The 13,683-nt window shown below is 41.9% G+C and overlaps 1 protein-coding gene across 1 annotated transcript in view; it reads left to right on the forward strand.

Moving 5' to 3' along the window:
• Positions 1 to 3,027, forward strand: part of CEP170 (centrosomal protein 170) — an 80,889-nt gene extending 77,862 nt beyond the window's left edge. The window contains exon 20 of the mRNA XM_080918938.1: positions 738 to 3,027. Coding sequence (XP_080775064.1) covers positions 738 to 1,045 — 308 coding nt within the window. The 3' untranslated portion in view covers positions 1,046 to 3,027. The remainder of the gene's footprint in view (positions 1 to 737) is intronic.
• Positions 3,028 to 13,683: the final 10,656 nt, after the last annotated feature.

Raw genomic sequence — 13,683 nt, forward strand, 5'->3', positions numbered from 1 at the left:
CATTTCTGAAAACTTATTTCTTGCATTCTTATTGAAGCTGTATTTGACTAAATATATCAACCAGTACTTAAAGTATAGAGTTGAATATATTCAGATTATTCACAAAAGGAAAGTTGTACAACTCTATATAAAGCACTAGATATGTGTCTCAGTCCTAGAGTATATGCCTAGCACGTGTAATCATGGCTTCTTTCCTAGGACCATAAACATGAATAGATAGATAGTTCCCAGTGGAAGATCTTTTGGTTGTTTCACTTTTGCTATGGACTGTTATATGCAGATTGGTCTCAACCTCACCATGTACCTGGAGCTCTTGATCCTCCTTCCTCCACCCCTGAGGCCATCACACCTGCCGTAAAGAGAGATCCTGAGCACTTATTTGTTGGTATTTATATTTGATAAAATCTGGATGTTAAAAACAACCAGTATTTTTAGTACCCTCTATGATGGTAAGAGCAAGTTGAGAAAGCTCTTGGCCTTTTCTCTTCCAAGCACTGTTCAGTCAACTAAAGTGTCTATGGGGACTGCAGGGACCTAGAACAAGCACTCGGGTCTGTAATCTACAATGTAGCTTATTTAACCACTGGTTATTGAATCAGGTTAAGTAAGATCTAGCTTACTTAACTATAGGTTACTAGCTTACTTTTGCTAAAGTCTTTCTTAATGATAAGCTGTATTTATATCTATATCTTACTGAAAACAGAATTATATCTCTTCTTATTTTTTATTTCCTTCAGTGATAAATGCCATGATTGACCCAGATGGAACTTTGGAGGCTCTTAACAACATGGGATTTCCCAATGCTATCCTGCCATCTCCACCAAAACAGAAGTCCAGTCCTGTTAATAACCACAGCAGCCCTAGTCAGACGCCAGCACTTTGCCCACCAGAAACTAGGGCCCTACACCCTGCTGCTACAGCAGCAGCAGCAGCAGCAGCAGCCTCCACTGAGTTTGAGAATGCCGAATCTGAGGCTGATTTCAGTATCCATTTCAATAGGTTCAATCCTGATGGGGAAGAGGAAGATGTTACAGTACATGAATGATGTTCCCTTGTTTGTTAGAGACATTACCCATGGAGCGACTAGGGGTATTGGAGGCAGCATGACGTTGACATACAAAACAAGAGCTTGGTCAGCAACAATCTTGTTATCTTTGTCTTCTTGATTTATTTATTTATTTTTACCTCTAATGTGTCATACCACTCTTCAAACTACTCAGACAACCACTTGAAGCACACTTAGCAAGAGGCAGCTTATGTCCGCTTTGCCTTTTGTGGTTCTGTGATTTTCAGATTGAATCATATCTTTGCATCCTTTCTCTTTATAGACCTTTTTGTTGTTTGTTTGTTTGTTTTAAGCCATGCTGTGACCTACAAACAAACTAAAAAAATCCACATTTCTGAGCCCCTGTGTCTCCTGTGCCAAGCTGCTCCCTGAGATGAATTTCCTCATCCCCTGTACAGATTGTTAAACCTTTCAATTTGCTTCTTAATACTAGGGTTTATATACTACTCACAGTCGTGGGACACGGTGTCACCTGCTCTGTAGAGTGAAGCCGACCCTCCACGGCAGCTGTCCTGCGTCCTGAGACTTTCCAACGTAGTGTGATTTATAACTGTTGCTAAGTAACTTGTCTTGGGGTTTGTGGAATTAACTATTATGTTTGCACTAAGGTAACCGGGAGTGGCAGATGGACGTGTCTATATGTCATTCAGGACTGACTTTTGTACATAGGAAGTTGACAAGACTGCATTTGTCTAATCCCACAGTGTTTTACTCCACTTTCCATACAGGGCCATTTGACAGTGGGTTTGCTTTGGTTTGGTTTGGTTTTCTATTTTTCTTTCTTTCTTTTTTTTTTTTTTTTTTTCTATTTAAGGAAGTAAGATTTTGTCTCTCCTTTTAGATTAAATTACTAGAAAGGCTAAACTTGACAGATAGTTTAGGTGGAACATATTTTTAAAATTAAGAACATGTATATTTGTCCTGTGTTACCAAGTTTTTGTGTTGCAGAAATGCCCCTGAAATGATCATGAGGTTAATTTTTCTTCATTAGAAGGTGTGAAGAATCTGTAGTTGTGAGTAGAGGATAGTTCCACTCCCAGTCATTGGATTGCTTCTGTGTTTCCCTGTAGGTCCATAGTAACCCTTCGTCAGTCTGACACATTTATAAGGACCCGCAAGACAGCAATGACGACTAAGGCTTTGGGCTTATAGCTACCAAAAAGAAAGCCTGTGAAAAATATCTTCTCTAAACTTTGTTGTTTTGTTTTCTTTCCAGTAAGCTCACATTTCAATAAGTTTTTAAATAAAGGAATTATTTTTGTGTTTCCAGAACACTATAATTTGGGTGAATCTTAAATTCTTTTAACTATATTAGTAGGTCTGGATTTGCTCCAAAGGCTCCATCAGTCTATAAAGAATAAACTGCAACTTTGTGGTCTTTGATATTTTAGCAATAACCCATGCTACATTTGTTTTTAGGGAAAGGTAACTCTACTTCCAAGATTTTTTTAGGATCTAAGAAATCCTATGATGTTGGATCAGTTAATAAAAATGCAAAATCTTTTTGTAAGATGTAAAACATAAGTCTGCTGTGTAATGGATCTCATATTTTTCTTTAAATTAAAAAAGAAAAAGAAAAGAATTTGTTCTCCTTGTAAAGCTAAATTCAAGTTCTCATGAAGTGAAACTTCAAAAGGGTTTCAACAGATATAAAAGGGAAGTGAGATGCTTTGAAGGAACAAACAAAACATTGAAACAGTGTCGGTCCATTTCAAGAAAAAGTTATGCATAATAATCATGATTGTCCCCCTTAGTTAACATTTGGTACTGAGTCTGTCCACATGAGAGTACAAGATAAGGAGTCTAAGAAAGTACTAAATTACCTTCTTACATTATTGTTTGTTTACACAGTTTTGTTCAATTATAAACATTTGGCCTTTTACTATGTTATTTTTATTTTGTATGAATACATTCTCCTTATTTATTTTTGTTACATTTATTACGTTATTTTGTTATGCATTTACAACTCCATTTTTAAATAAAGTGTTTCTGGAACTTTATGCAATGATTATAGATTTCATGTGTTTTACCATCTGATATAGCTTCATTTATCAATTTACCAAACAACTGTTTATAAAGGAACCTTCCAGTTTTAATGAATATGTGATCATCTAAAAAATATTCTTAATGAATTATAACAAGTGTAATACAATAACTTAATACTCTAATGTAACCCACACATGTGCATGCATGTATGCATGTGTGCACATACACACACATACACACACACACACACACACACTATTATTTGTAGTCAGCCTTGAATCATCCAAAAGCTTTCTGACAGTAGTGTTTTGGGGGAACAAAGAAGAAGTTTAAATGTCTTAAGTATCTTCAATTTGAGAACTATCAATTTAGACATTTTTCATTCTCAGTGGAGCTCAAGAGTCTTGATTGTCTCTCTCTTAGTCAGTATCTCTCAAACGTCATAGCTCGACTCTATGGCTTTCCATATTCTAACCCTGTTTTATTTCTCTGTCTCCTCAACATAGTTTCCCCTGGTTTTGGACTATCCTGGCCAATTCATCCCTCCGTCTTTCACCCTGTACTGCACCCCCACAGTGCTGCCATTCCTGAGGCCCTACCTACATCTTCACAAAACTTTCTTCTTTGATACCATAGCAAAATGTCTTGTATACTTTGATTTCCTCTCTTCATATGCCACTTGTGTATGTACTTCTCTTAAGTCACTCCAGGTATTTTCTAGATAGACCACACACACTCACACACACACACACACACACACACACACACACACACACTTCTGTGCCATTTAACTTCCTTTGTGTCCTTGGACGTGCCATTCCAGGGTAGACGTATCCTGTCCAGCTTCTGTATCACTTAACTTCTTCCTTGTCCTTGGACCTGTTTGCTGTGTCTCTGGCAGGAGTAAACCTGAGGGATTCCAGTTGAATGTTTTGAGATCCAGACCTATTCCTGTGGATGTGGTCCTTCAACTCTGACCTATAAAATGAGAGCTTCATCTTATCTAAAGTTCTTGTAGCTCAAGGGACTATGAAATATGCTTCAAAAACACTGCAAGATTCTTATATAAGCTCATCGAAGTTTCCTGTCCCATCAGATTCAATTTTGCCCAGGTCTGATCCATTCTGTAGCAGCAGTGTAATCCATCAGGAAGGCTCCTAACACTGAACAGAAGTAGACCGTCCTTGATTGTCCAGAGTTGAATGAGTGACATCAGATGAAAAGCCCACTTTCCTCTAGTACCATAAGCTGCCCCTTAGCTGATCTTGAAGGGAATACACACTGCTCTGTGCGCGCAGATTCCTTTTGGTTCATTTTTATTCTGACTTGGCCACAGGAACTTTGCAGCCCTTCTCTCCCCTGTTTGCGTCCCTGCGTGCTCTTGGCTCACCTGACGCCTGCTATGCCATAGTCCAGTTAGGTCTTGAACAGGGTCAGAGGCTTCCACAAGCTGTGGTGGTACCACCAATGTCCAAGATACTCTGTTGGACCTGTAGTTGCACACAAATTACAGATCTCTAAGAAATAGTCCACAGCCTGCCTAGGTTTGGGAAACTGGTGTTATTTGAATGTGGGAGTGGCCAGTACAAGAACCCAGCAGGAATGTCTTAACCCTGTAGCTGTATAGTCAAAGCTATTTAAGCTCCCTGAGTTGAGCTAAATCACTTTACTCCACGTCCTTCCAAATGCAACTTTCTGAACCATAAAGCCAGCCCCTGGCTGACCCCTATATCTAGCTAAAGTCACTGCCTGGAGCCGTTTATTGGAATGCTCACTGCTCTGCATTGCTCTTGTACACACTGCAACACGCAGTAAACATTTGTTCATGAAACCTTTCCCTTAGTTTTACTTACCACAGCTGTTGAAGGTATTAGAGTTCTATTTGGAAGCAGATGGAAGTCTTGTAGTTTTAAGGTACACAGCATTAGATCTAGAATTGGCAGATATTACATAATACAACTGCTTCATATTTGAAGTAGTTGAGGCACAAGTGTAGAAAGGACCTTGTTAGATGGTGAACCAAGTATGTTAGCTGCATTACCTCCACAACTCTTGAGTTTGCCTGTCAGAGATTAAGGAACCTGCAATCAGGATCTCCTTGACTTAGGTGTTCAGATTATTCATAGTCACCTACCACTAGTTTTCAACTTAAACAGCTGCTAAAGTTGAGCAAGCCAGTGACCCTGTACTGAACCACCCTTACATCAATGACCAAAGCCCCAGAAAGTCCTACTTTGGAATAGAACCTAGAAATACTGCCATTTCCTTTTTTTCCCGTTAGTTTTATTTAATCATTTTTTTACAGTCCAGATTTTATTTCCCCTCCCAGTCTACCCACTGACTTCCACATCCCATACCTCCTCCCGTTTCTCCACGAGGATATGCTCACCTCCCACCCCCCACTCTACCAGACCTCCCCACTCCCTGAGGCCTCCAGTTTGTTGAGGGTTAGGCGCATCTTCTCTGACTGAACCCATACCCAGCAGTCCTCTGCTATGTGTTGTAGGCCTCATATCAGCTGGTGTGTGCTACCTGGTTGGTGGCCCAGTGTCTGGGGGATCTCTGGAGGTGGCAGGAGGGTGCAGGTTAATTAGTTTAGACTGCTGGTCCTCCTACCAGGTGACTCTCCAGCTTTTCCCTACTTCAACCACAGGGGTCAGCAGCTTCTGTTCGTTGGTTGGGTGTAAATATCTGTATCTGACTCAGCTGCTTGTTGGGTCTTTTGGAGGGCAGTCAGGATAGGCCTCTGTGAGTGCCCCATAGCCTCAGTAATAGTGTCAGGCCTTGGGGCCGCCCCTAGGAGCTGGATCCCAATTTGGGCCTCTTGTTAGACCTCCTTTTCCTCAGGCTCTTCTCCATATTTGCCCCTGCAGTTCTTTTAGACAGGAACAGTTCTGGGTCAGAGTTGTTGACTGTGGGATGGCAACCCCATCCCTCATTTGAAATAAACGAATGAAAAGAGTGGCCCAACTCCTACAGAGCTGAATGTTGAGTCCATGAGCACTGTCAGTGGAGGAGCTGCCTCTTGTTTTCAAAGTGAAAGCCCGGGCTATAATAGAAAACTGATAGCCTTGTATCAAGGTTGTCACCAGAAATGTACTTCCAGCATTTCCCAGGTATCTCTGGGGAAGGTGAATTAAAATCAGAACTGTACCTTGGGACTAGGTGAGATGGAGCTAGAACTAGGTGGGGTGGGAGGTGGAATTAATGCCAGCCACGTGCAGACACAAAGAGCTCAGGGGTTCTAATGTCACTTCACAGGTTAGTGGCAATAGATTTTTATTGAAAGGAAGTTTTGAGTGAGATTAATACAAACGCCATTACATCATTTTCTTTACAGCTTCTATGCCCCACCCCCAAGTCTCCAGAGCTTGGAATCTGCCCACCACCTTGATTTTTCAGTAGAGCTTCCTCAGTAGCCAAAAGAGGTCTCATTGCACTCACTCGAGTTTCTCAGACTTGAGGTGGGCACAGGGTGCATGGGTGAACTGCCATATCTGTTCTCCATTGCCAGTCCATGGTTATATCCTGAGTCTCTAATAGAAGGAAAACACCAACTGACACTGAGTTTACAGTTACCCTAAAAAAAAACTTTATAATGCCCCCAGTAATTGCAGCACACACTTTTAATTCTAGTACTCAAGAGGCAAAGGCAGGAGAATCTCTATGAGGTTGAGATCAGCCTGGTCTACAAAGTGAGTTCCAGAGAGAGCCAGGGCTACACAAGAGGAAACCTTTCTCAAACCAACCAACCAACCAAAAAGAAAAAAAAAAGTGTTGAACAGGAGTTCTGTTGTTGTGTTTTGTTTTGTTTTCTATATATAAGACAGAAAAATGGTACCATGGTATCAGAAAATAGTGTATAAATTCCTTTTAAAATTGTAGTCTGTGGGCTGGCGAGATGGCTCAGCGGTTAAGAACACTATTCTTCCAGGGGTCCTGGGTTCAATTCCCAGAAACTACATGGTGGCTCACAACCATCTGTAATGGGATCCAGTGCCCTCTTCTGGTGTGTCTGAAGACATCGACAGTGTTCTCATATATATAAAATAAATAATTTTTTAATGTAGTCTGTCCTGCAAGACTTTGCAAGAGAAATCTCATATCCTTGAAAAGGTTTACACAATGCTTATAGAAATAGTATTTATAATAGCCAGAACCTAGAATCATAATAAATATCTACTAACAAATAAGCAAGTATTCTTTCATAAAATGAAGTTCTATTCAGCAATGAGGAGGAACAAGTCAGCTACAGACATATATGGAAATACCAGCTTAAGAACATGTGGTGTTACATGATTGGGTAGGGGAAAGGGGAGTGCCATCCTGCAAACCCAATAGCATTTGTTCAGACAGAAAAGCAGAATTGAGCAACTGGAAAAAAAGACCTTTTTGATCTGGGAAGAAATAACTTATTCTGCTATCAGAGACCAGTGTGTTTTTATGATGTGGTCACAGCTGCCTGAGAATACCTAGTCGCCTTTTTCCATAGCTCAAGAGTGGGCTTTATCACTTCAAGGATACTAACTCCTGCCTCCTTCCAAGGTCAGAGCCATCTGGGGCCCAAGAGTGCTGTCATGAAAGAAGGGTCACAATATTATGGCTCCAGATTGGGCTACCTTTTGTCTGTCCTCTTCAAAGCCTGGAGGCATCTATGTTGGGGAATCAGAGAAGGTTTACTATCTGCTCTGACTCTCCACAGGGGCAGGAGACTACAGGATTTGATGCGCAGAGATGGGGGTGGGTTTAATAGTGCTGGGGACTGAACCCAGACCTTGCTAAGAAAGCGGCTGACCAACTGAGCTATATGCCCCAGTCCCCTGCTTATTATCCTTGTTCTATCGAAATCCCCAACTCAGCCCAGGCCATAGTCCACCTGTGTTTTTTAATGGCTTTGAACCTCGACTTCTATTTGTTATTACTAAAACAGCATCTTCTTGGTTTGGGGGTGGGGTGGGGAAGCACCATGAACAATGTATCCATGCATGTCAGCCCAGTGGCCAGAAGCATACCTGTAGGTTAGGAAACGTGTCTGTGAGAAACCAATGAACAAGGAAGTTTAAGGGTCCAAAAATCACTGAAGGAAGACCCCATGCAAAGACATGTGGGAGTCAACCATTCTTCAAGATGACGACCCTGGACAAAGGCACACAGGCCTTCTTATAGGGAAGCAGGGGAACTCTCTAGAAGTATTAAGTCATCTGAAAGCTCCATTGGTGGGTGCTCACAGGTGGTCAATAGTCTGCATTCCTATGTCATGAAAGGTTCAACCATATGATCAAATAGGACTGTCCAGTGCAGATGACCCATTCCAAGAAAAGATATTTCCCCATTCTTGTGATTATCCCCGGGCTGTTCTTTGGGAGGGGGCTTTGTGATCTTGTTCTGGAGTTTATGATTTGTCCCTAGAGCTGGCATCTTATGACTTAGTCTCAGGACTTATGGTCTATTGCTGAAGCTGGTGCCTTATGGCCTTTTTCCTGAAGTCAGGCCTGGTCCTTAAATGGAGGTTTATGTTCCCCTTTCAGGAGGAATTGGGAGAGAGAAAGGAACGGGACCCAGCAAAGGTGGCTCAGAGGCTGAGTCAGCCTCACACTGCAGGAACTCTGGTTTTGCACACACCCTGGGGTGAGCATCTGGACTTCAAGCTCTTCCTCCTGGTTAGTCACTGCCTAAGAGCTGCCCTGTGGTGAGGGTGGGGCACTTAAGCTTCCAGGTCCTCAGGTCCTCATCTTATGAGGTTTGCTGGTCAAGCAAGCAACTGAGGACAGTAGTACTCCAAAAAGTCAGATACATGGGACAGGAGAAGTAGAGATGTGCAAGCAAGAAATGGGCTACAAAAATGGTAACGGTCCTCTAGGTTTTGTGTTTATAAAAAGATAAAGGGGGGGGATATAACTATGGGGGTATGATGAGATATGGGGCAAAGGGGATGTCTTCATGGGCCCATGTTGAGGCATCCCTTCCCTCTGAGAGACCAGCCACAATATAGAATAGTTTATTCAGGGCTTGGGGAGGGAAGTTAATAAGGTAGTAGGGGTAGAGAAAGGAAGGCAGAAAGAGAGGGGGTAGGGGGAGAGGAAGAGGAAGAAGAGAAGGAGGAGGAGGAGGAGAAGAAGAAAGAAGAATAGAGAAGAAGAGGAGTAGAGGCCAGCCATGAGCACACAGAAGGGGGGGCAGGGGCAGGAAGGCAAGAACAAGAGAGAAAGGAGAGGGCTAACAGCCCCTCTTATAGTGTCAGGCGTACCTGGCTGTTGTCGGGTGACTGTGGGGCAGAGCTTAGACAGAATGCTAATACTAGGGATAGAGATAGAAACCACCATGTCATTACACCAAGTTCTACACAATTCCTGCTTCAAAGTCAGAGCTTCTCCCATTCTGCTCCACAGGGTAAGCTTAGCTTTCCCTCCCAAGTCCTGGCATTATTAAACAGATTCTCTGGACAGTCTTTGCCTTACAGGTAAACTCCATTTGCTTCTTGACTGGAATGTGAGCCTCACCAGGACACAAATTGGGAATAATATATGGACTGGCCCATAACAGGTGCTCCAAATATATCTCAAGGTCATGGATTATGTTGATCTGGTTGTCTAAGATGTAAAATTAAAAACAGTCATCCTAATTCTCTTGTTTCTGTATTCCCAGCAGGTTTTACAATAATGAGGTTCTGATCTAGCTCTGGAAGATATTGTCTAATACTGTTGACAATTCCTGAGCAGGCAGGCCACTGCCTGTGTCTGATCTCCTCTCTTCCCCCTCTGTTCTACAATGTGCTGGCCTTCCTCTAATAATAATATGGGATAAATGTTAGCTGTCCTACAAAATTCAGGGTAATGTCACTTAGACAATACCATCGGAAGACCTGTCATTCTTAAACATGGTTAATAAGCTGAGGCATATTTTCATTTAGCATAGTCTCTTGGTACCAAAGAAAGGCATTTGTCCCCTGGCTTATGTATTAAACAATATAATTTGTTTTTATATTGTTAAACGTATCCTCAAGACATTCATCCATTTAGAAAATAAAAAGTTCCAGCTAACCTCAGGGCATGAAGCAGGTGCTGAGCACATCCAGCTGTCAGTTGCCTGCACAGGAAGAATAGATAGATACGGTTGAGCTATCTACAAGCATTGGAACCAATCCACAGCCATTCTGCACCTAAAAATGTGTTCTGTGCATTCTTATTTAATTTGTATCGAGAATAATATATACTTACCACATATACTACAGGAGACTTTTCAGCTTTACAGAAGTATCTTTAGAGGAATCCTCTAAATGATAACCTTCCCGATTAAATCAAAACTTTCATTTGATCTACCATACCTGACTCTTTAATAAGCCTGGTTCTAGTTAACTTTCTGTCACCAAAACTAAGTACCCAAGACTTTAATAGATTTAAAGGGTTCATTGGGGCACATAGCTTTGAACCTAGGTCTGGTTAATCCTGTAGATTTTGCTCTTGTGGTAGGTTGGTCACACACCAGGACAAAAAGATGAAAACAGGAACTTTATGTCCAGGAAGCAAAAGAGTGAGTCGCACAGCCTTTGAGAGCACATCCCCAGTGATCCAAAGACTTCCCACTAGGATCTGCCACCATCTTCCAACAGTGTCATGCTGGGAACCAACCTTTCTTTAATACATGAGCCATTGGGAAGATTAAAAATCCAACAATAGGCTAATTCTTTAGGATTCATTTTACTTGGAATAATGTCAGGCTACAGGCCCTGCTATTTGTCCTCTAATTGCACTGACTTTTGGTGATAGTTAATGTTAACTGCCCTCTGGGTGAGGCAAATTCCCAGAGGAGGCAGTGACAAAGGAGAGAAATTACTTCACAAGACCAAGTACTATTCCACATCTGAAAGAAGTTTCTAAGCATGCAGGTCAGACATGAACCTCATTCTCTCTTAAGTCTTTTCAGAATGCTCTTCAGTGCGCCTGAGATGCTGTATAATCCTTGTAAGACAGGCAAGGAAAAACTATAACCACATTGAGTAGCTGGCATCTGATCAGCAGGTAAATACCAAGTCCAAATGGTGATGCAGTTTAAATTCACCGTGTGCCAGAATTATTTCTTGATCTTTATACCAGCCAGCAGCTCTGTATTCTGGAACGTACTTCAATAACTCTAATTGGTTTTGATGTGCATTCTAAACCTGCCTATTGCACTGTGACCATTGACATTTCTGCGATGCCATTTGATTCTGCTTTACTAAAGTCTGTTCCAAGGCAGCAAGTCATTTATTCCTGACAGATGGAAATTGGGTCTTTGCTCCTCCTCCTCCTCCTCCTCTTTTCCTCCTTCTCTTCCTCCCTTCCTCCTTAAGATGGGCTCAGGCATCAACCAAAATGAAGGTTCACTCTATCAAAATGATAGAAAAGAAACTGATCTGAAGTCTGATCTCTCATTGGCTGTACATTTTAATGAATGGAAAGCCCAAAGGGTTAGTGAACTGGAGAGACAAGTGATGTGCTGTGTGTGTGTGGAGAAGAGTTCAAAGTCCAGATTTAAAGTCAGATGACTTGCATAAGACTGAGGGCCTTGAAGTTGAGGGGAGTCCGTGGACCAGGTGAATCAGGTAGCAGGTAGGGTCAGGATCTAGGCAGTGGTAAACTGAACAGTTCCTTCAAATTCCACTCAGTGATGACCTATGAAGTACAGAAAAGTATCCAGATATTCAGGGTGGTCCAGACAAGACATTGAAAAATGGGGCAAGGTGACCTGCAGAGCTTAAGACCCAGTTAAACAGCTTTTTCTATAAGATTTCAAATGAGATTCATGCAAATCCACACCAAGTTTTTAAAGGTCCCCAAGAAAAGCTTGACCATTTTTCTTTTGAGACAGAGTCTCACTAGGCTGCTCAGGCTCATCTTTAAAAAGTGGGCCCAGCTCATCTATAATAGCCAGAAGCTGGAAAGAACCCAGATTTCCATCAACAGAGGAATGGATACAGAAAATATGGTACATTTACACAATGGAGTACTGCTCAGCTATTAGAAAGAGTGACTTTATGAAATTCCTAGGCAAATAGATGGAACTAGAGACTATCATCCTGAGTGAGGTAACCCAGTCACAAAAGAACACACATGGTATACAGTTACTGCTAAGCAGACACTAGCTCCAGAAAGCTCTGAATACCCAAGAAACAATTCACAGACCTTATAAAGCTCAAAAAGAAGGAAGGCCAAAATGTGGATGCCTCAGTCCTTCTTAGAAGGGAGAACAAAACACTCATGAGAGAAAATACAAGGTCAAATAGAGAAACAAGGATTGAAGAAAAAATCATTCAGAGGCTGCCTCACATGGGGATCCACCCTATATGCAGCCACCAAATCCAAGCACTATTGCTGATGCCAAGAAATATTTACTGGCAGGAACCAGATAAAGATACCCATTCAGGGATTCTGCCAGAGTCATATAAATACAGCTAAGCATGCTTGCAGCTAACCATTGGACTAAACATGGAGACCCCAATGAAGGTGCTAAAGAAAGGACTAAAGGAGCTGAAAGTGGTTGCAACCTCATGGGAAGAACAACATTATCAACCAACCAAACCCTCCACAACTCCCATGGACTAAAACACCAACCTTTGTGCACACATTGAGAGACCTATGGCTCCAGTTGCATATGTAGCTGAAGATAGCAGTGTCTGGCATTAATATGAAAAGAGGCTTTGGTCCAGGAAGGGCACATTTTCCCAATGTAGGGGAATGCCAAGGCACTGAGGTGCAGAGGGTGAGTGAACACCTTCATGGAAGCAAGTGGAGGGGGAGGGGGATGGGAGCAGAGTCAGGGAAGCGGATAACATTTCAAATGCAAATACAAAGAGTATCTAAAAAAAAAAAAAGCAGGCTCAAGTGATTGTTTGGCTTCAACCTCCAAGTAGCTAAAACATTAGACCTGTCCTAACTTGCATAGCAAGTTTGTAGTTTTAGCAGGGATTATCAATTACTGATCTATAGACTATTAATATCATTATTTTGTGAGTCACAAATGGAAGATATTGGACATGAACAATTCAGATCCAGTTGGCATCCTAGACAAAGGAAATAAAAACACTCAGGTTGCATGGAGCTCTTCCAGAACCCCGTGTTTAAAGTGATCTTTTAATGACTTTGATTTCAGGAGAAAAGGAAGCATTTTTTTGGAAATCTGGTTGCCAAACTTTAATGAGAATTTCCATAATGTTTTCTTAGCTTTCTTGACTGGGATTGTGACAGCCACCAAGTAGGAGAATTATGACCTATGGAAATTATGACCTAAGATGATAACATTAGAGCAGGAGACCGGGAGCTTGGGAGCTCTGATCCTTGAGCAGACAAAACAGAAAGCTCATTTGGGTGAGATGAGACCATCAGGAGATATACCTTGCATATCTGCATGGGTCCTGCTACTAATCCATGACTGGGATATCACAGTGACAGGAAATAGTTAAACTGTGTGGCTTTGTTTGGCTGCTTAACAGACAGCTTAAACAACTGACAAGCTTGGGGGCTGGGGTTAGCTCAGAGTGGGCTGATCTCAGCTCAGCACTGCTTGGCTGGAAGCCGGAGGCAGTCTATCTGTAAATCCTTTGTCTTCTTTGCACCAGAAGACCAGCTGAGTCATGCATGCTCTATGCCAAGCAA

This window comes from Micromys minutus (assembly GCF_963924665.1).
Source record: "Micromys minutus genome assembly, chromosome: 1".
Lineage (NCBI taxonomy): Eukaryota > Metazoa > Chordata > Mammalia > Rodentia > Muridae > Micromys > Micromys minutus.